Source organism: Anguilla anguilla, chromosome 15 (assembly GCF_013347855.1).
Source record: "Anguilla anguilla isolate fAngAng1 chromosome 15, fAngAng1.pri, whole genome shotgun sequence".
Taxonomy (NCBI): domain Eukaryota; kingdom Metazoa; phylum Chordata; class Actinopteri; order Anguilliformes; family Anguillidae; genus Anguilla; species Anguilla anguilla.
The window spans coordinates 20,763,472-20,784,118 of NC_049215.1; the positions used below are offsets into that span (position 1 = coordinate 20,763,472).

At 45.9% G+C, this 20,647-nt stretch overlaps 2 protein-coding genes and 1 long non-coding RNA gene across 5 annotated transcripts in view; 1 reads left to right on the forward strand and 2 right to left on the reverse strand.

Moving 5' to 3' along the window:
• kansl1l (KAT8 regulatory NSL complex subunit 1-like) overlaps window positions 1-11,233 on the reverse strand; it is a 29,269-nt gene extending 18,036 nt beyond the window's left edge. For 2 of the 3 annotated variants that reach the window (XM_035393812.1, XM_035393810.1), the window contains exons 1-4: window positions 10,557-11,233; window positions 9,097-10,183; window positions 1,329-1,470; window positions 98-250 (exon numbers count right to left, since the gene is read on the reverse strand). In XM_035393812.1, coding sequence (XP_035249703.1) covers window positions 98-250; window positions 1,329-1,470; window positions 9,097-10,118 — 1,317 coding nt within the window. In that variant the 5' untranslated portion in view covers window positions 10,119-10,183; window positions 10,557-11,233. The remainder of the gene's footprint in view (window positions 1-97; window positions 251-1,328; window positions 1,471-9,096; window positions 10,184-10,556) is intronic. The other variant, XM_035393811.1, reaches the window with a different exon arrangement.
• Window positions 1,446-4,429, forward strand: LOC118214163. Its single transcript, XR_004762592.1, has 3 exons — window positions 1,446-1,527; window positions 2,902-3,013; window positions 3,791-4,429. It is a non-coding gene; the product is annotated as an uncharacterized LOC118214163 (long non-coding RNA).
• Window positions 11,234-12,302: 1,069 nt separating the features above from the next.
• acadl (acyl-CoA dehydrogenase long chain) lies at window positions 12,303-20,641 on the reverse strand. The gene is made up of 11 exons (XM_035393813.1): window positions 20,452-20,641; window positions 18,304-18,480; window positions 17,594-17,731; window positions 17,218-17,382; window positions 15,529-15,595; window positions 15,238-15,402; window positions 14,705-14,806; window positions 14,420-14,533; window positions 13,911-14,038; window positions 13,429-13,515; window positions 12,303-13,111 (listed from the first exon to the last, which is right to left on the reverse strand). Exons 1-11 carry the CDS (start codon window positions 20,544-20,546, stop codon window positions 13,018-13,020), a joined length of 1,332 nt encoding a protein of 443 aa, XP_035249704.1. The 5' UTR covers window positions 20,547-20,641; the 3' UTR covers window positions 12,303-13,017.
• Between the last annotated feature and the right edge of the window lie 6 nt (window positions 20,642-20,647).

Here is a 20,647-nt window from a genome sequence, read left to right on the forward strand (position 1 = left end):
CTACTATGAGTACTCCCTGCACCATGAGAAGTGTGCGGGGTGTTTGGCCAATCAGGTGGTTTTGCTCCCTACCCAGCATTCCCAGCAGCCGGCTCACCTGCTTCTCGATGTTCCTCAGCAGCCGCGTGGGGCTGCTGGGCTCCAGCTCGGGGTCGGAGGTGAAGTCGCGGGAGTCGCAATCCCCCCTCTCCCCCGCCAGCAGCGCCTGGTGGCTCCGGCCGCTGGGAGTCTCCGCCAAGACCACGCCCCCCTGGGGGCGGAGAGGCGGGGACAGGTTATCTGGGAGCTCACAGGCAAGGGAGTTTACATTCGGAAACAAACGTGTGACAGGAGAGCGAGCCCTTAATTTACCTCTGGAGCCCTCCGGCTATCGGCGGGCCAGCCGAGGCAGATAAGAACAGCACAAACCCCTGCCAGAGAAAGCAGATCCACCCCGCGGGCAGGCGCGTCTGACACCCTGTCATACTCATAACACAGGAGCGTCTACTCTACAGCACCAGGAAACACATTCATGTGTTCATCTACAACACCCAGAAAAGGCCCATGCAGGGTCCAGGCAAACCAACTGATCCTTGTTTCTAGATGGGCTGGGATCAGATGACAAGAAGTAAACCATCCAGGCAATTTGCAGGTTAGTGAATGAAAACAGATTTTTCTCCAGGTGACAATGCGAAATTCCCCTTTTAAGGGCTTGAGACGCTCGGTTAGCACGCTCGGTTCAAGCACGTTTGAAATTATCGGCACTCAATCTAGTTGTGCGAACAATGTACGACAAGTAGTGAGAACGACGATGAGCAACAGCCAATGTGGGAGCGAGAGGAAACCAGAGAGAGGGGTCACCTCACGCCTGTGTTTATGTTAAATAACATGTTTCGGGATCAGATGGTCTTTGTCAGGGTCCGTCCCAGTGAAAGATCTCATAATTTGCGAACCTTGTACGCCCTCAAATGTTCCGTGTGCTCACTGTTACGTCGGCAAGACAACAGATTAAAAGAAAGAATGTTGTGTAATGTGACGGCAGAGCGAATTTGGTATTTTGAAAATGGTGTAGTCTACACTTGGCATAAGCAGTCAGAGATCTATGATTGGTCGATCAGGCTGTAAACAGCGATGAAGCCGCTGAGATACGTGTCGGACTCCGTGGTCGACTCTCAAGTCACATACTAATCCCCCGCGCGGTTGGGGGTTTGATCCCTGCCATGGCACTGTCTGCACTGTGATACTACCTCCATCTGCTTCCCTCTGTTCTTCCCTCCTGCCTGAAGAAAAGCAGAAAAGAGGAGAGAGCAGTCGGGTGAGGGAGCGGTGTTTGGCTAGTCGGGCCGTACCTTAGTGGAGCTGATCTGCCTCTGGAGGTCGCTCAGCTGCTGGATCCGGAACTCCAGCTCCGAGACTCGAACCTGCAGCCAGGTCCACCGGCTACCGATCTCCGCCCGCTCCGACCACCACTTCCACTCACGCCCCTGCCACCTGCTCCACAGAGAGAGAGCATGACAGAAGGAGAGAAAGAGAAAGAGGAGGTCAGAGGTGTGAAACAAGCATTCATTTTCCATCCATTGGTATACTTTAACACACAGGGGGGCTTGTATCTTATTTTCATAAAATGCTTTTAGCAATCCTGGACATCTTCTCCAATGCTAATATAGACAATGCTAATAATAGAGACAGAGAGAGAGACAGAGAGAGAGAGGGGAGGAGGGCTGAAAATGAATTAATGAATCAAACATCACTGTGCAGGGCTAAGGCCCGCTCAATTATCATGATCCCGCAGAAGCCCAACAGAATCACCTACAGTGGAACGTGGGCATAAAAGCACGGCGTGCGATTAGCGGCATGGCCCGGCGAGAGAGCTCAGGGGAGGGGGGAGGGGGGAGGGGAACAGGGGCAGCGGCGGCGAGCAATTGAGAGATAATACTCGGAATATTTTATGGCAATTACCATGGTGATTGTTAAAGCACCACAGCGAGCGAGCTCACGCTGGCGGAAGCCTCGGCCTCGTCGTTCAATCAGGCATAGCCGTGGCCAATCACAGCAAATAGGTCACCCCCCCCCCCCCCTTTCTGCCATTACCTCAATTATAGCCCTATTCCCCTCACCGGAGAGCACCACCAACTACGTATCTGGATCTGGCAGCGACAGATTTGGCAGGGAAAGCGGGGGCATGCTGTCACCGTGTCTGCAAACAGGTCACCGGCGAGCATAATGAAAGCTTTTCAGCGCTCTTATGGCCCAGCACACAAAACAAAACACACATCATTGCTCGGGGCACATTCTTTTTCAGGGTTTACCTAATTTACAATGAAAAGCGGAAGATCGGATCCAAATTCGAAATCCAAAATAGAAGCAGAGCAGGAAAGAAAGGAGCTGACGCAAACTTGAGTCATGTAAGAAACTACTTCTCCCGGCAAGAGCTGAAAAGGGGAAATTCCACTGCCACTTTAGCTGCAGCCTGCTATTTCTTTGTTTGGTCAAGACCCTCCTCCAAGGGCAACTGGTGTTGTGCTGAAAAGCACTCCAGCAGACTGAGTCACAAACCCAGAGCCTGCTCTCCTCAGTCCTCTGTGCTTACCCACGCCCGTCAGTGCTGCCTCTTACGCTAGATTAGAGCGAGGCAGAATGCATCTCCACTTCCTGCCTGACATCTTTATTTCTCTCCTAAACCGCTGCACATGACAGCTCCCTGTACCCACAGCCACGGAGGACAACGCAATACTGTGAATAGAGGTCACTGTTTTAACAAGCATTCATCTCCAACACTATCATTATTAATGCACTCCACTGTTTCATCCTTAAAATCTGTATTTTGCTCCAGTTTAGCAACTGGTGGCTTCACCACATGTGAAAAGTTATACACATTTCTTAAGGTCTTTAAAAAAAAGTGTGCTTCAACATTTCCAACAGGAGTTTGACACGACACTTGTCAGACGCTACATTTCTATCGGGTCTGGACCACTAGACGACTCTGACACTTTCTGAAAAGCAAGACCCACATAGCACCACCGTTGCCTCGGGGGTAAGACTGCCAAGTGGCCTGACAAAACCCAACCCAACTCAATCTGCACATCGGCAGGGAGCGGTGGCTTCCGGCCCTGTTTTATTGCTTGTCTGGACTGTTTCCAAGTCACCTAGAGGAAAAGAATTTACTGGAATGCTGTAAACCTATTGACTTTTTTTGTTTGGTTGTTTTCATTTTCATATAAAGGACACAGAAAGTACAATTTAAAAAATGTGTAAAACAGGTACGCTTTCTGACACTATTAAAATGATTATAATGGAAGAGTACAGCTACTACTTATAGGGCAGCATACTAAATCAAAATGCAAAAAAGCCATAGCCTTCCTTTAGCTTTCTCCATGTAATGTACCATTTAAACAAAACAATCTCCATCAATTCTTCTACCCACTTAAACACGATTAATTCACAGCTAATTAATTCACACTAATCAGCATGGGAAGTCTAACAGAGATTGCCAAGGCAGTGAAATCGCTCACAGTAGTGCTTCTCTTAATGAGCATGCTCCTCGTTTATTTTCCAAAGGCATCGCAGTTCTGTTGAACGTGAGAGTTTTACATGGTTGGGCCACAGGTGCTACACAACAGCAAAAGTCATTTGGTTGATTGCGCCCTTCACGCTATGCTTTGACCTTTAAAATTTGCTTGGCATAGCTGAAATCCCATGTGGTGCACCCAGGTTATTTCCACTCCAGCTTAAGCACCAATGATCCACACTTATTGAAGGCACATTCTTTCTGAACACAAAAGAACAGTTTGTGGCATTTGTTTTTCCCCAGATTACAGCATGACAGATTTTCAAGATTTCGATGGAAAGGATTTGAGACAGTGCCAAAAGGAACCTTTTTTCTTGGCCCAGGTAAAAGGGGTTATCTGTAAACTTTGGCTACATTTCTACACCAGTGAAAATCCTACTATCCTTTAGCCAGTGACCTTCTGCAAGCTGTTTCACGCATCAGTTACCATGGTATTGCAATGCAACCTTGGGAATGCCAGGAGCTGCCCACTTCAAACAGAGCTGGGAAAGGTTATCTGTGGCGGCTGGTGGGAACGCTCAAAATGTCCGGAAAGGGACTGAACTGCACACTGATGCCTCTCAAATAAAGCCAGACATAAGGGATCTCATACAAGTACAAATAATCCAACTGAGAACTATGTAAACACATTTGGTCTCCCTGCCATGTTCTGCTTCGAAACTATCGGTGACGGTGACCAAAATAGATTTTCTATTTTCTGTATGTAAATCATCAAGTTCTCACAGTTGAAAACAGACTTTCAATGACACTTCTGCAAAACTACTTTATTAACTAATAGAAAATAGAAAATCAACTGATGTAACTGAGATAAGAAAATTTACAGAACCCAAAATTGATCCATGAGGCACACGCAAAAGAAATAAAAATCCATCTGAAATGAAACACCTGAACGTCTGTGTCTTTCCTGTTATGATAAGCAGTCGGTCTAACGCACTGCGCAGACACAATGGCCCGGCGCCCATGCCCACACGTAGCTCCGTCTCTGACAGACACACAATAACCGCCGCTGCCTCCAGGCCCGCGCTGATTAAAAAGGAAAATGCCGGGAATATTTACGGCGCAGTCACACCGTCGAGCACGCCCACACATGCCAGGAAGCACGGACAGATAGCTCTTTCTGCGATCACAGGCCCTCCTAACCACTACACAAACAAACAGCTCACGGCTGCAGCAAGTGGGCACCATTCCAAGTGGAAAATTCGAAGCAAAGAGATTTGCAAGGTACAAAATTATTTTTGAACCCTAGTCTCAATAACACCCGCACACCAAAATCCACAACCCCGCCACCCCACGCCCCAAAGCTCATCTGTGTAGGTGAAAGAAGTAGAAAACCCATAGTCACTCTTTTGATTCTTTTTTTTTTTACACCAGGATTTACAGTAAGATGCTCACAGCCCTGGTCACCTCCAAAATGCTGAACCATCACCGTTTGGAAATCGTGTTTGTCTCACAGGGACTACTTACACATGATGGGTCGTTTGGGGATTCTTTCAAAAGAGAATCTGTGCTCTCTTTTAAAGTGCAAGAGAACAGCGGAGATCTTTAACTGTGAACATATGCAAAACATTTACTGAAAAAAAGGCCACAGCCTGTAATGGAATATCATTGGCTTGTACACAGGGTGGACTGACACTGATCTCCAACAGAGGATTTTAACTCCTCTCCTTGCCGCCTAGTAACGAACATGGAAAAAATGAGTCCTCAACAGATCTAGCTTGGAAGGCCCTGGCAACCAGAGTGAAACCCGGGAATACTCGACAGGTTCCCACTTGCTCGGTTCCTCCCACTCACCGATAATGCAGTGCTGTTTCCCCATACCTCAAGGAAGGAGGTCTTTCCTTTGCCACTGCAGACCTGGGCCCAGACAAGCTGGCTCTTTATATTGCTTTTCCACTGTGCACTGCAGATGCAGCTGGACCGGCTCGCTTTCCGGACTGTTCCTGCTAACTTCTGCATTACACTCAGGGCTCTACGCTAAAATGTCTTTCCAAAGAGCGCACGTGCTCTGCTCATGAATTGAAAAATTTAGGAGCACGCTAATGCACCAATTTTTTGGAGCAAATGGGAGCAAAATCAGAAATAAACCTTCAGAATGTGATTGACATAGATTCAGGTTTGCTTATAGGCAAGCTGCGGACAGGATTGGCAAGCGACGTAAAGACCATTTCCGGTCGGCTCTAAAACTGAGGGGCAAACAGAACAGACATGGAAAGGTTTACCAAGAAATTTGTCTATAGATTACTAACTCAGGTTTCAATAAAAGTGTAAAAATTTTGTAGTGTTTGAGAAAAGCAACTGTCCCGTGCCTGTTCGGCCAGCTCCAACATCAACCTGGTTCCAGCTCTACTGTTCAAAAGGGCCAGTTTGTTCCAGCTCTACATTGGAAAAGTAGTACAATGCAACCCACTGTTAATTGATCACAGCTTTCAAAAAAAAAAAAGCAGATGAGTATACAGCAAAGGAATTAGCCGAACGCTGTAGACTCAGAAAGGGGGGGCACAGCAGCATTGAACCCCTACTCACTCCACTAAAGCGTAGGGCAGAGTAACACAGCCTTGGAGACAAGGCCTTCAACACAAACCTGCCACAGCTGGTGACACCTATCCAGCCAAACAAACCACAGCCAGTCATTCTCTGCTTCCTTCCCAGAACACATAAACATTTAGCCTTTTGTCACTTGGAGCAGTTTGTTTGGAAGAGTCAGGGACCACAAAGTTTCCACCACCATCACCCACCCCCTTCTCCTCGAGAAAACACCACCCTACCATCCCAGCATTCCTGGGCAGAGCGTCTGGTAACCTGGCGATGAGTCCTCACCAGGGGGGCGGTCGGTGGTGGGGGTGTTCCCTGACAGACCTCACAGGTCACAGTAAAGTCATTCTCATCCCATAAATGCAGGCGACCCTGAATGAGGCACCTGCACATTTCACAAATAAAAATTCTTCCTTTTTCTAGACTCCCAGGCCTGTGTAAGCACCCTGGTTGAAAAGTGACCTCGTTCATAATGAACACTAAGTGCTCTTCCTCCTCTCCAGCTCACAGAGGTAAATAAATGATAGGTTCCGGGCTGAACCAGAGTATGACACTCAGAATATGAAAAGGGCTTTGCTTTTGGTCAGCTCCAGCCTAACTAGTTCAGCTTAATAACACACACACGTACAGACAGATATAGAAATACTCATACACACCACACACATACCAACAGATCACAAATACTCATACACATATACAGACAGACACACAAATACTCTAAATACACTACACACACCCACAAATACACACAAGCAAACATACACACACACACACACACACTCTCTCTCACACACACACAAACACACACACACACACAGAAAGCCCAGGGCTTTGGTAGGGTACACAAAGCTCAGAGGGTGTATCCTTAGAGGGAGGACGTTGCATAAGCCTGAGTTTATTTACTCTGAGCTGGAAAAGAAGACGACGGCACTTTCAGTGTTGTTACTGCTGGAGTGTGGCTCTGCAGGAATCCACAGCAACACAGAACAACAGAACAGTCTTCTCTGGCCAGCAGGAGAAAGAGAAAAACACCATCAACCGTACAACAAAACAACATTCAAATGTATCGTCTGTATTTTATACTCAACCATTTCTGTTGTCCTGGTGAGTTGTGTCATGCAAATGTGCACATTGTGCGATAAAATCACTGTATTCTGGGTTTCATGTTTTAAAATATTTTGATATATACATTTATTTTTGGCTCTGGATGGCAGAGGACGGGGGTGAAGAGCCCGACTTGCAGAGGGTGGAGTCCCTCAACCACAACATGCCAGGCTGTTCTCCAAGCCTGTTACTGCGTTTCGCAGCTGTTCAAGCTGTCATGGCGTCCAGGAGACTGCATCCTCCTAGATCTTAACAGAAAGCCGACCGTCCAAAATAAGGCGGTCTAAAAGTGAACCTTTAACCCCACACCAACCACATCCCTGCATGGAAATGGAAGTCCGGGCACGTGACAGAAGTAGTCCGCACAGTAGATAGAGAAACTCCCAAGGGTCCCCTTTCACAAGAGACCAGGATCATGCCTGTCAAAGTCAAAAGGATTCAAAAACAGTAACGATTTAATTATGGGTATGTCATTTTCAGGCTTGTGTTAGGAGCCATGGAGTAATGGAATCAATGTAAGAGTCATTGATGAGAGAAGTGAAAAAAAAGTCTATCAAAAAGTGCTAATTACTTAAGGTGTATGCCCCTTCAGGGCTCTAGCTCTCATGTTCAGACATACTTTAGAAACAAAAAAGGTGATTGGCTGAGGCCTTTAATGCAGTTTTCCCCCGGCAGGTTGATATAGCTCAACGCAGCCTTTGAAACCCATGAAATGAGCCCCCATCCTCCAATCTCTCTGCCCACACACACATGAACGAGAGAACACGCACACTCAAATGAGCGCACATAGACCCAGCAGGCTCTCCACGCACCGCCCTGTTTATACAGGCTATCTGTAAACCTCCATGTAGCCTACTTTGAGGAGAATACCGCAGCACCATAAAGATTCTGTTTTCTTTTTCTTTTTTGTGGGACGGATGAACAGGCCAGCGCTGGTAGCAGGGCCCTGATTGCTCGGCGAAGGGAGAGAGCGGAGAGATGAAGATGAAAGGGGGAGGTGAACCAGGAGCCGCGCTTTCCCGCCACTGCAATCAGCGGACGAGGGCGCGCCGAGTGCCTGTGAAGTGGCTGTGGAGAGGGCCGGGGGAGCCGGGCCGGCGTAACCTTGCCAAGACGCAGGCGGTCGGGGAGCACGGCCCGGCCCCTTTGTTCTCCCATTTGAAAGAGGAGATCCAATCAGGCGGAGGTATTCTGGGTGCAGCGTCTTGCCAGCCTGCCCCCCCCCCCAAAGCCCCCTCTGAGTCATCTGCGCTGGTGGGTCAACATCACTGAGTTATGATATTTTTAAAGAACAATGTAAAAACTGCGCCAGTTTACGTTGTGCATTAATTCCACAGATTTGGCACATAAAGGCCACCATTCTTTACCTGTGTACAAGTGACACCAATTAATATTGATTTTTCCCAGACACACCTTTTTCTGAGACAAAATTTAAAACTCTGTCACAGTGTAGCATGGACAGTATTACCAGAAACACCCTTTCACGTGCGATGGCAAAAGGAGTCTCCAGTGTGTTTTAGAAAAGTATGAAGTGCTACACATATAAATAATGTAGGCTACCCCAGAACAAATTTGACATCCACACAAACAGAAAAAACACAGCTCAAACATAATTCAAACTATTGACCAAGTCAAACTTGTGATAGGACTACAAAAATACACAATTTACCAATGCACAAAAAAATAATGTACTGCACCCTCATATTAAGTAGACAGCTGAAATTCCACAAGTCTTCACAATACCCTCTACAAGAGTACACTTGCACACTACCCAGTACACACATGCATGCAGTTGGACTTAAGTGTACAAGTGGACTTACACAGGTGCACAAGAGGATTCTCACAAAGAATGATGATGGTGATGTCACATTAGCAATCAGCTGATGATAAAACAGGCACACAGACTGACTTACACAGGCAGGCAGTTGGATCCTTGAGCCCCTTCGATGTCCCATTCCTCATCAGAGCTGCTGTCTGTGGCGTCTGAGTCCAGGGCGTTCCGCACCCCGCCCACCACAGCTCGGGCGGAACAGACGAACGTCCGGATGTCTGCAGACTTCTGCAGGGGAGAGGGTACCTTCTGAGGGGGAGGAGAGAAGGCAAGGCTGCTCCACAGAGCCCCCTCCTCGTCCATCTCCAACCCCACGGGGGTGTGGAACGGCTTGGACTCGGTGGGCGAGCGTGACCCCGGGAGGGAGCGGTCTCCGGAGAGCGCCTCCGTCAGCCTGCCCAACTGGAGGCCGCAGTGGCGTAGCGCGTGCTCCCCGAGAAGGGCCTGCAGCCTCTTCTGGACCCGGGCGGCCTGTCCCAGCAGGGCATGTTGCCGGGAGCGACACAGCTGCGTCCGGACCAGCGCGGTCTGCTTCGGTTCGGCGCTCTTGGGTTGGGCCTGGGTTTGGGGCCAGCCTAGCTCCCTCTCAGCTTTGACCCATGGAGATGTGAGGAGCAGAGAATGGGCCAGGGGCTCCGCCCCCCTGAGGCAGCGCTCTTTTGGCAGGGGGGGCTTTGGGCTCGCACCCCGGATAGCCCGTGCTGCCCCCTGGCCTCCAGGCTCCGGGCCAGACAGGATGTAAGCTTCCAGGCCCTGTGAACATGGCAACACAGGGCTGGCCAGGCTCCTGTTCAGGGACAGCAGGTTGAGAAGGGTCCCGGGGCTGGACTGGAGCATGGTTCTGTAGCTCCCTGAGGACTGTACCAGGGGGGACAGGAATGGAGTCTGGAGCTCCAGGGCGTCCTTGGAGCAGGCGTCAGGGGAGGGCAGGAAGGTGAGGTTCAGCCAGGCCGTCTGGGAGCAGTCGTCCTCCATCAGCTTCTGCTGCGGGTCCAGCTCCATGCCCAAGAGGGACCCGTCCAGGTCAATGCCGCTGGACCCCAGCGGGGAAGACAGGTGGATTCCATGGCCATCCGTGGCCGTCTCTGTCAAAGCTGGGGCCATTTTCTCTGGTTCAGAGGACACAGCTATTCAGTGACCAGATGGTGCCACTCTACATGTGCCTGTATCTAAGAAAACACGACCATTCAGTCCAAGTGTTAATGAGATAATAATATCAGTTTATTTCATTTATCAATATTTTTATTTTTTTTACCCTGATCTGCCATACATTTTTAAGTGAACATATTTCAATCAGTTTTGATTTGTTCAAAACAAATTGCAGTGCTGGAAATGGTAATGGGTTGATCAATGCTCATAAGGAAAGATCTGTTGGCAAGGAAAATGTAGCTGACATTTTGCTGGTTGATCAAGTTAAATTAGTTCGTTTCTCTCATGTTTGACCAGTACATAATCAGTCCCGAGATATGAAATCCCGAGCGGGCACAGAACATACAAAAACCAACAGTCAACTTGAAAATAACGATACCACATTCTACTCACTCTCTCCGTGACTGATCCGTAGTATTCAGAAAGCAAAATCCTGTGTTTGATCACTTTGAAGTTTCAAACCCTGTCACTTCTTTTCAGGAGATGTATATTATTCCAAAAACTTCCAAATGTACCGTTTATTTTAGGAGCCTGCCTCCAGCTACTGCCCCTCTGTCCCTCGCTTTCTTAGCAACTGCCGCTGGAACTGAGCTTGTCCGCGAACTCCTCATCCACGGAGGAGGGAACTATTTGTGGGTGTGTCTATGTAAATATTATTTGACGTAGACCAATAAGAAATTGGCGGCAAAGACCAGCCCAGGTAACTGTCCGTTTTTCCGAACAGCTTGGCTCAATCCTCAGACTTCCAATTTACTATGCACAGCTCAGGCTTAGAACCAAAATGGCGCTTATTTCATATATGGATTAGTCAATACACAATAACCAATCAGGCGGACAGGGAGGGAAGTATTTATGTTCTGAGAAAACAAGGCTATTACATGACCACGCGTTTGAGCAGGTTCTCCTCAGCCTTCTGTGGCGATCAGAAATATGGTCATGCTGCATGCTAACATGTGTAACAGACTGAAATGGTTTTTTCTTCTGCTCAACGAAAATGTTTTCACGTCGCTAAAAACTGTATTGCAAACTCGATAAAAAATAAAACACAACCACTGTTATCATCACATTTGCTCACCGCACAAATGCCTGACATGCATTTTACACGGTAGACCGAAATACGCAATTTATTAAAATAAACGAATGAAACCGATACTATGATTTTTTAAATCCCTCGACGCTACACTTAGTAGTATAGACTAAAATTGGATACGAGGTCCTTGATAAACAACAGCCACATTTGTGAAAGGGTTAATTGCATAGATTTATTCCATTTAACATATGAATAGGTCCTTTAACTCTGAATAAGTAGTTCTGGAATCCCCCCCACACCCCTGTTAATGCCACGGCTTTTAGCATCTGTTCTGAGCCGCTTAAAATATGGCGAATTTCGAAAAATATTAATGAACAACCTTAAGGAAGGCAGAAATTCTTTAGGTAACATGATTTTTTTTTTTTTTTTTTTTGAAAGAATGTGAATGTTCCATTAAATCAAAGTTCACAGTTTCACACTTCGAGTTTCCCATGACATAATGGGTTTCAGTCGTTTACTTTTTACAGTCATGGATTGTTAATGTTTTACTTCTCAATGATTTGCGATTTATTTCTGACGGAAAATCTACAGAGCGTGATACATCCAGTTAATTATTTGTAAAGTTAAAAAAGAATTAGTAAAGTGTCTATATTAGACATACATACCTATAACTACACAACTATGGTTTTCATTAATGCCACCATAAAATATTGTTCATAGGTATTATCAACCTCTTTGCTACAAAAGCTAATGATTCCAAGTCAGAAACACAAGACAATCCATAGCCGTTTTCAACGACCTGCCTGTGATTGTTAATATCAAACCTGTAATCAAAGATGATCAATTTCACAGAAATAGGGAAAAGATTGTGCTCAATAGATGAAATGTGCTTCAAGGTAACAAATCTTAATTCTGAAAGACTGTTGTCCCCATGACTTCAAATTGGCCATCTAGCATCATATAAACCTTTTTAAAAAGCCCCATTGTTCAATGTTTGTGAACAGACTGCCATCTAAAGGTCACTCTGTAGTACACCGGTACAGAAGAAGCAGCATGGCAATTTCCATCATCACTCCATAAAACTGGAAGCATTTCAATGAAGCTCTGCACAAGGGAAGTTAGTCACACTTGTTCCAAGTGGTTCTGTATCATAAGAAGGTCAAAGGGGTATACTTTTTATGACTCTCAACTGCAATGGAAAGAGCCCTTCAATCACTTATATTATAGAACATGGTAAAAGTTTCCATGGCATAGAAATGAACTATTATAAAACAGAAGTCATTAGAAACATTAAAAAGAAAAAAGATCACATTTGCCAGTTTCTTAACTAGCAACAACATCTGAAAGGAGACTGAATGTGTTTTCTTTAAATATATCATCACTGATGCCTGAATATATTAAAATCAGAATTTTGTTTAAATGCAAAACAAACATGTACATTGACACACAATATTTCTGTAGTAACACCAGAGAGGACTATACTAAGACCTCATTAACAATGCAAGTCAAAAACATGGTTGTATTATCTAACAATTAGATAAATACAGTGCATTTTTCAGAAACAGATCGATAAAAAGTTATACATTAACTAAATATTTTTTATAAAAACATTTGAAAAATGTTTTTTACAGTTAGAAATGCAGCAGCCTAGCTAAGCTTGATTATTTCACTGGTTTGATTGGCGTTAGCCCCACAGCGATATCAAAGCAACGTCAACATCCAGTCAGCTTTTCTTGCAGAAAACCACACCACAGTGTGAGGCTGAGCCTTACTGTACTAAAAACCAGAACCACAGAACTAAGGCGTAAGTGCCTTCCGTGGGCCTCACTTCTTGCTGATGATGCTGCGTGCAATCAGCTCCTTCATTATTTCATTTGTGCCGCCATAAATGGGCTGGATGCGGGAGTCAACAAAGGCCCTGTGGGTGGGGTGGGGTGGGGGGGTACAGTAGAGAGTGGTAGAGAGAGAAGAAACAAGAGGACATGACTGTAGAGCCAAACAGATCCAGAAATGCACAGGGACACAAACATTTTGCCTATCCACAGGGGCAGCCCCAGGGCCCTACGACACACCTGATCTAGGCACATCACCCCAGTCAACGGGCTTGTACTATTTCATAAAAGAGCTTTCATCAACACTGCCAACAGAAAGAACTGCAAAGGGAAGCCATGAGAACAATGCCCCCATTTTGGTTGGAGGTTTTCAGTAACCAACAATAAGCTGGCTGTCACTCACTTGGCAATGGGGTACTCCCACATATAGCCCCACCCCCCGTGGAGCTGCAGGCACTGCGTTGCCACCCGGTTCTGTAGATCAGACGCCCTGTAAAAAGACAAACGGTACCCAGGGGCTGGAATTACAATAGCCCATCCCAATGAAATGAAGATCAGGAACTGCAACCATCAATCTAAGTCATATGCAGATCAGTGAACCGGCACAGAAAAAGCAAAGGCCTGACATTGGCGAGTTCTCCTAATCTTACATGTGTTCCTCTCCTCCATGTGTGTAATGCATATGTATGCATGGTCTTGTATGTGTTTATGAGTGTCAGAGGGTGAACATGTACAGGTGAGGGTGTGTTTGAGTGTGCAGGTGTGTGTGTGTGTGTGTGGAGCTAAGTGCATGTGTGTGCATGTGTGTGCATACGTGTGAGGGTGAGCATGTGTGCATGCATATGCGATGGACAGTGTGCGCAGGCGCTCATATGCGCATCTCACCAGTATTTGGCCATGGAGGCGGTGGAGGAGTCCAGCTTCTTTTCTGCGTGCAGCTGCAGACAGCTGTCCACAAAGGCACGGCCCACGCAGATCTCTGTCTTCAGCTCGGCCAGCTTGTGCTGAACTGTCTGTACCAGAGAACACACCGTGAAACAGTCAGGACACTGGCCACACGGGGCTGCTCAGTGGCTCATCCTGTTAGGGCACTGTGTTTCATATCGGCACTGTGGCAGTGCAGACTGTGGCCGGCCGCCATGCAGGGAGACACACAGCTGGCTGTACGGCTGCACAAGGTCGATCTGACCCGCGGGGGTGGTTATAAGTGGTGCTCTGCAGGAGAGCTTGAAAAGATTATGCATCTTTCCTCAGAGGTTTTATCTTTATCTTACTCAAGGGTACAATGGCTTTGTCCTACTTGGGAATCGAACTTGGTAACCATTTATGGTTACAAGCCCAGTTCTCTGGAGAAGAGAGCTCGGCTGCAGGGTTCACTGGCCAGCAGGACTCACCTGCAGGTGGGCTATGGTCTTGCCAAAGGCCTTCCTCTGGATGACGTAGTTCCTGGTCTCCTCGAACATAAACTCACAGCTCGCGATGGCCATACCAGCGATCACCAGCCGTTCCTAAGGGGAAAAGCAGCAGAACACCATACACGGAGGAGAAATCCTGGAGCAGCAGGGGCAGAGTACCAGTATTGCAGAAAAAACAGAGAAAGGGGTTGAGTAGGGGCCAAAGTTAATTAAAACTTGTTAAACCTCCCACACCGCCACACCATGGGTAGTTTTGGTTTTTACCTGGGGCAGCTCGTTCATGAGGTAGTAGAAGCCCTTGTTGACCTCCCCCAGGAGGGCGTTGGCTGGGAGACGAACGTCCTCAAAGAAAAGCTCGGCTGTGTCCTGAGCAGAGGAGGAGAAAGTTACTGTCACTGCCTTAAATACTGGAGGAAGCATGTTATCAGATGTGGTCATGTGAACACAAAGCCACTGAACTCATTATAACTCTGGGTCCCCGTAATTCAGTCAAAGATATTGCATTACTAATGAGATGAAGGACTTTATTTGCTTTCAGGCCTTTACGAATGATAAGTGATACTGAGGGTGTTAATTGCTTTCTAATCTTATTTACTTCTGATAAAAAGCAATTTTTTAACACATACTTGCATAGACTCAAGATGTGTACCATCCCAGCCTGCTGTGGAATATTCATGAAGAAGCTATGATTGTGACCCTTTAAGCTGTGAGCAGAACTCCTTTGTTTAAGACAGGAAGAAGCAGAGACACATTGGTCTTGCTGGGGATAAATGGTCTCTGGATCCAGTTTCTCCAACCTGCGCCTTGAGGCCAATCTTCTCCAGCTTGCGCCCCTTGTGGAACCCTTTCATCCCAGCATCTACCAAGAAGAGGCTGATGCCGTGAGCCACAGTCTTTGCCTCCGGGTTCGTGACCGCCACCACGACAACAACGTCGCTCATCCAGCCATTAGATATGAACACCTGAGGGTGGAGGATATCACTGATGAAGGTCAGACTCAAAATGGCTCCATCTGGAGCTGGCTGCTAAACCTTCAAGAAGCTGGCTCTGTCTTCCATGTTGGCTCTACACTTTTCCCTCATACCAACCTTGTTCCCATTGAGGATCCAGTCACTGCCATCCCTTTTGGCGTATGTCCGCACACCTTGGAGATCACTGCGAGGAAAGGAGAAGTAGAACTGCTCAACTAACACAGCCCAGCAGTCAACTATTTGCTTATGTGTACACTGTCGATTGCATGATACAATGGATTTAATTTTTTATTTTTTTATTTTAAAGACATACCTAAACATACACGCACAATTACATAGAGCACTGACATAATACAATAGAGAGCTACATAAATGCAAAGAATGGTATTCGTAAATTAAAATAATATTTAAAAAATAGTAGATACCCATTTGTGAGACATTCTCCAGCTTAATATAATCAGAAGACTCAAATTCAACTACAATGCAAGACATCGCATCATTGTTTCTTAAACAAAAAAGTCTGAAATGACCAATGCCATATGACATAGTGCATTCTGTGCACATGTGCAGTTCCAGTTTGTGATGAGCTCATGTATATTTCACATGTACATCCACATTTTTTTGACCCCTCTCTTGGCTACATCTCTGTATGGCCCAGCCCAATACTTCATTATCTGTACCTTACTCAAAGGTCAGATAGGGAGAGGCTAGCATGTGTCTATGTAAGGACCACAATAAGGGTCAAGAATTCATATAGTCAGAGGTCACTAAGAATGACACCAAACATGTAGAACATGAACAAAACCTTCAATAAATGGCCAGCATGAACTGAAAAATCTGTGGGTCTCTCAAGCAATATATCCATATCCAATGTGTTATCCCACAACCTGAAATATTAGTTTGCATTATTCACTTCAATTCTTAAAATTTCCCATTGAGTCTCAATAGCTACCCATAAAGGCTCACAAGTGCTCGCTGAAGAGGGAAAAACTGCATACAGGCAATCAGGGTATGAGGAACAGCACGCCAAGAGCCCTCTGCTCTGATGATGAATCTTCTTTGCCACTTCAGTACTTGCCACTCAGAACACAACACAGATAGCCACAAAGAGAAACGCAATCCCACACTGCACTTGCCACAACACAGCCGCAATATGATCACAAGTCATGTCATGCATTATGCCAGTGGTCAACAGCTTTGGTGGGCGGGCGGCAGTGTAGCATAATGGGCAAGGAACAGGTCTTGTAACCTAAAGGTCGCAGGCTCGATTCCCAGGTAGGACACTGCCGTTGTACCCTTGCGCAAGGTACTTAACCTGCATTGCTTCAGTATATATCCAGCTGTATAAATGGATGCAATGCAAATGCAATGTAAAATGTTGTGCAAGTCGCATGTAAAAGTGTAAACTGTTCTGGATAAGAACAGTCTGCTAAACGACTAATACATAAATGTAAAATGTAGCCTAAGGAATACACCAAGTCCAATTTTCTACATAAATACAACTCCCCTATGCAGTCAATTTCTGGCTGTAGACATCGGATTTGGTTAAGAGCCGATTGGCTTGTCCGTTACCTCACATGTAACCACCCTAACTCCGAAGACATAACAGCAGAGAGCTTTGATGACAGTGATCCAAGATGCACTGTTACACCAAACCACCTTCAGTGGTCGGAAACAGTGTAAGAGATATATTTCAAAATTATGAGTAATTGTGGGTAATCCACCCACAATAAGCCTGTAGTCGTATCCACAAAGGTGTGCTTGCCCCAAACGTCAACAGGGGCGCTTTCGGGCTGGTGGCCTCACCTGCCAGCTCCGGGCTCGGTCATGGCAATGGCGGCGATGCACTTCCCAGCGGTCAACTGGGGGATGTAGCGCTCGATCTGGGCCGGGGTGCCGTAGTGGCTGATGTAGGGCATGATGATGTCCGAGTGCAGGGAGAAGCCAGGCCCGCTGCAGTTGCAGTACATCCTGAACAGAGGCGCAGAGGACAGTCAGGGCCCCGATGCATTGCAGGGGCTCTGCACTAAGTCCAGAGGCAGGGACCGTCCTGAGGTACCAGCTGTGGTTATAAGCGGTGCCAATGTGTTCAGGCTTCACCGTGTTTAACAGCTGAGCTCGTTTTCACTGTCATGCCCCGACACCCCAAGAACGTCAGTGCACACTTCAAATTCAAACTCACTGTTCTTCCCAGACCACTGCCGCAGACAACAGGTCACCCCCAACCCCGCCTTGCTCCTCCGGTATGCAAATTGCCAGCAGCCCCTGCATTCCAGCCTTCTCCCACAGCTCCCTGCTCACTTCGCCTGCCTTCTCCCATCTGTAGCGAAGAGAGGCGATAAACAAAGAGTTCAGCCACCAGAAACTCACAGATTACTTCTGCACCTCAGGGACAACAGGTGGACATGACACCCCTAACACTGCAAAGAGGTGGGGGATGAAAAGCAAGACAGAGACAGCCTTGGGGACAGGGATAGACAGGACAATGCATATGAAGTGCTCAACATTCAATCTTACAAGAAGACTACCTTTCCAATGCTGAGTTCCCCTGATTAAGTCTTTTAAAGTCTCCAGAAATACATAGCAGCAAAATTACACTCCTTATTGGAAACAAAGCTATAAAAAACACATTTTCCATAGAAAAAAAAAAAAGATATGTGAATACAAGGAGAGAGTGAGAATATATATTCCAGTTGTTGTTTGGGGTTTGGGTGGGGTGGATTAGCATTGGTTATGTTTTATAACCTTAGATAAGCATTACAATTACCAATAAATATGGGAGAGAAAGGGCAAGGCATTGAGATAAATCAAGAGGGCGTTTGAGGAAGCAGGTGTACGTGCTGTGCGTGTCATTTGGTCAGGTTTATTGAGGCTCGGGCTGGAGTAACCTACTCGCTGTGATGTGGCACCACCTCCTCCTGAAAGAAGCGACGTACATTTTGCCTGAAGAGGTCGTGTTCCTCAGAGAAGATCCTGCGAGTGCCAATGTCCATCAGCGTCCTGGCGGAGGCGGTCTCTGGACGGAAGGGCCCAGGCTCCGCCCCATGGTCAGACTGGGTGTGCTGGAGCCTTCGAGGGAGGAAGAGACCCCACACACATATGCTCAGCCAACACCCTGCTCGTACCGCAGGGTCACATATATCCATTAATGAGGCATTGTCATAACAAATTTCATCCCCCTATTCACTTCCGGGGTTACGTTTCCGGTTATGTTCCCTTAATGCGTAAGTTAGCGTCAACTTGACTACCTTGCATGCGTAGTTTCCAAGCACTCTCTGCTGGTTGCTAACGATATTGAGCGATCGCTAGCTAGCTGGCTAGCTAGGAAGAGAAGCTTTTATAAAAGTCTAAGAGAAGCTCTTCCAGCTAGCTAGCTAGTCACCTGTCTCGCTAGCTATTTATTTAGGGCGCGACATAGCTCAGGAGGTAAGACCAATTGACTGGCTGTCGGAGGGTTGCCGGTTCAAACCCCGCCCTGGGCATGTCGAAGTGTCCTTGAGCAAGACACCTAACCCCTAACCCCTAACTGCTCTGGCGAATGAGAGGCATCAATTGTAAAGCACTTTGGATAAAAGCGCTATATAAATGCAGTCCATTTCTCTTGCTAGCGACCTATGAATCTTGCTAGAGAGATTTTTTTTTAATATTAATTATTGTACTCACTGTTTCACCTAATTTACACAGGCCATTACACAAGCGAAGACACAGGAAAACCACACACATACACACAAACAAATTTGTATTCTGTTCACATGTTTATTGTACTGATGTTTTTGCAATATGTGTATTTATACGTCATGCCAATAAAGCTTATTTGAATTTGAATCTTCGGATAGAGAGATCTGACCAATCGGCGCAATGTAATGGCACAACGTAACCCCGAAAGTGAATAGGGGGGATGAAATTTGTTGTGACAGCATCAGTGGGAAGCCCCAATGCACTGAGCACAAATCTCAAAGCAGTTGCAAACTGGGCACAGTCAGGCCTTCTTTTGGATATATTAAAGGATCTAAGAAATTGCACATAATTATTTGCTCCTGTCAAAAGGCATTGTGGTGTGCATCCAAAAAAACGTCTAACAGTTTTGCCCTCAAAAAAGCTTAAGGTTCATATGCATCTTCGACATCCACATATCAAGTACGCCATTCAAGGATAGTACCAATGACCTTAGCAGGCCTTTAACCTCTACATTTGTCCACTAGACCACTGAACTTTATAACAATTGTTCCAGTTGAGTAATCTTGTGGTCTAAATTTAGGATTTAACCTTGTGATGAGGTAATCAATAAGAGGTGATCCAATACAACACAGACTCATCCAGGTATACAGGTATAAACAGAAACAATACTAGTTTAGAGAAAATACATTGTTACATTTATATAATATATTATATATATTTATTTATATTTATATTTTGTTTATTCAAGCGGACCGTAAGTATAATTCAATAAGTTGCCTACAACAGTGTAAATGAAAACAAACATTTTGTACCCCTTAATGCGCCTACGAATACATTTTCTTCAATTGACTTGTCTAATATAACACACAAGGTATTGGGCTATAAAGTTTAAATATATTTACACCGCTAGACAATAAACACCAGTTTAATTTATCCTTCAAACTCAAACAATACGAGAATGATTTCTAGCACTACAGAGAATACTGTAGAATAAAATGAACGTACAAAACAAAACTTTGACGGTTGCGTGAATTTGCAATAGCTAGCTAAATATCACCAATCTTAAAGGTGTGACCTCGAATAGATTATAACTATCTCAAGCGTCAAGCGTGTGAACTGCCCTCTGGTGAAAGTTCATATCCTACCCCAAGCGAAGCCTTATAATCACGAGTTAACCGAATAAGCGTTAAGAATATGGCTAAAACAAAGTCAGGGAAGATTAAGACAACCATTTGTCTTTTTTTACACCCATTTGTCTTTTTTTACACCGTGCTAAGTAAATCGTCGAGCTAACAAACTCACTTGCTATGTGCAATTTAGAAATATAGCTAGCTAGCAAGCGATATTCCAGATTAGACCTACCTCGTATTTACAATAAGGGATACTCGACCTGCAAGACGCCGGACATGACTGTTTACCACGCCAAAACAGGTCCTAACAATTTTACTGCTGAACATGTTTTTGTTGTTGTTGTTCGGTTAGACACCCATCTACGACACTAAAAGTGAGAAGTGAGAGACCACAGTGCACTGACTAAACGAACACAATAAACGAAAAT

What these genes read in the sequence shown, in the direction of transcription:
- acadl (XM_035393813.1), bottom strand. Translation starts at nt 20,546, where the DNA reads ATGTTCAGCAGTAAAATTGTTAGGACCTGTTTTGGCGTGGTAAACAGT. An exon ending in GTGGTGCCACATCACAGCGA is followed by an intron (nt 17,732 to 18,303) that starts GTAGGTTACTCC and finishes TCTTCGCTACAG; the next exon opens with ATGGGAGAAGGCAGGCGAAG. An exon ending in GCAGTGGTCTGGGAAGAACA is followed by an intron (nt 17,383 to 17,593) that starts GTGAGTTTGAAT and finishes GCCTCTGTTCAG; the next exon opens with GATGTACTGCAACTGCAGCG.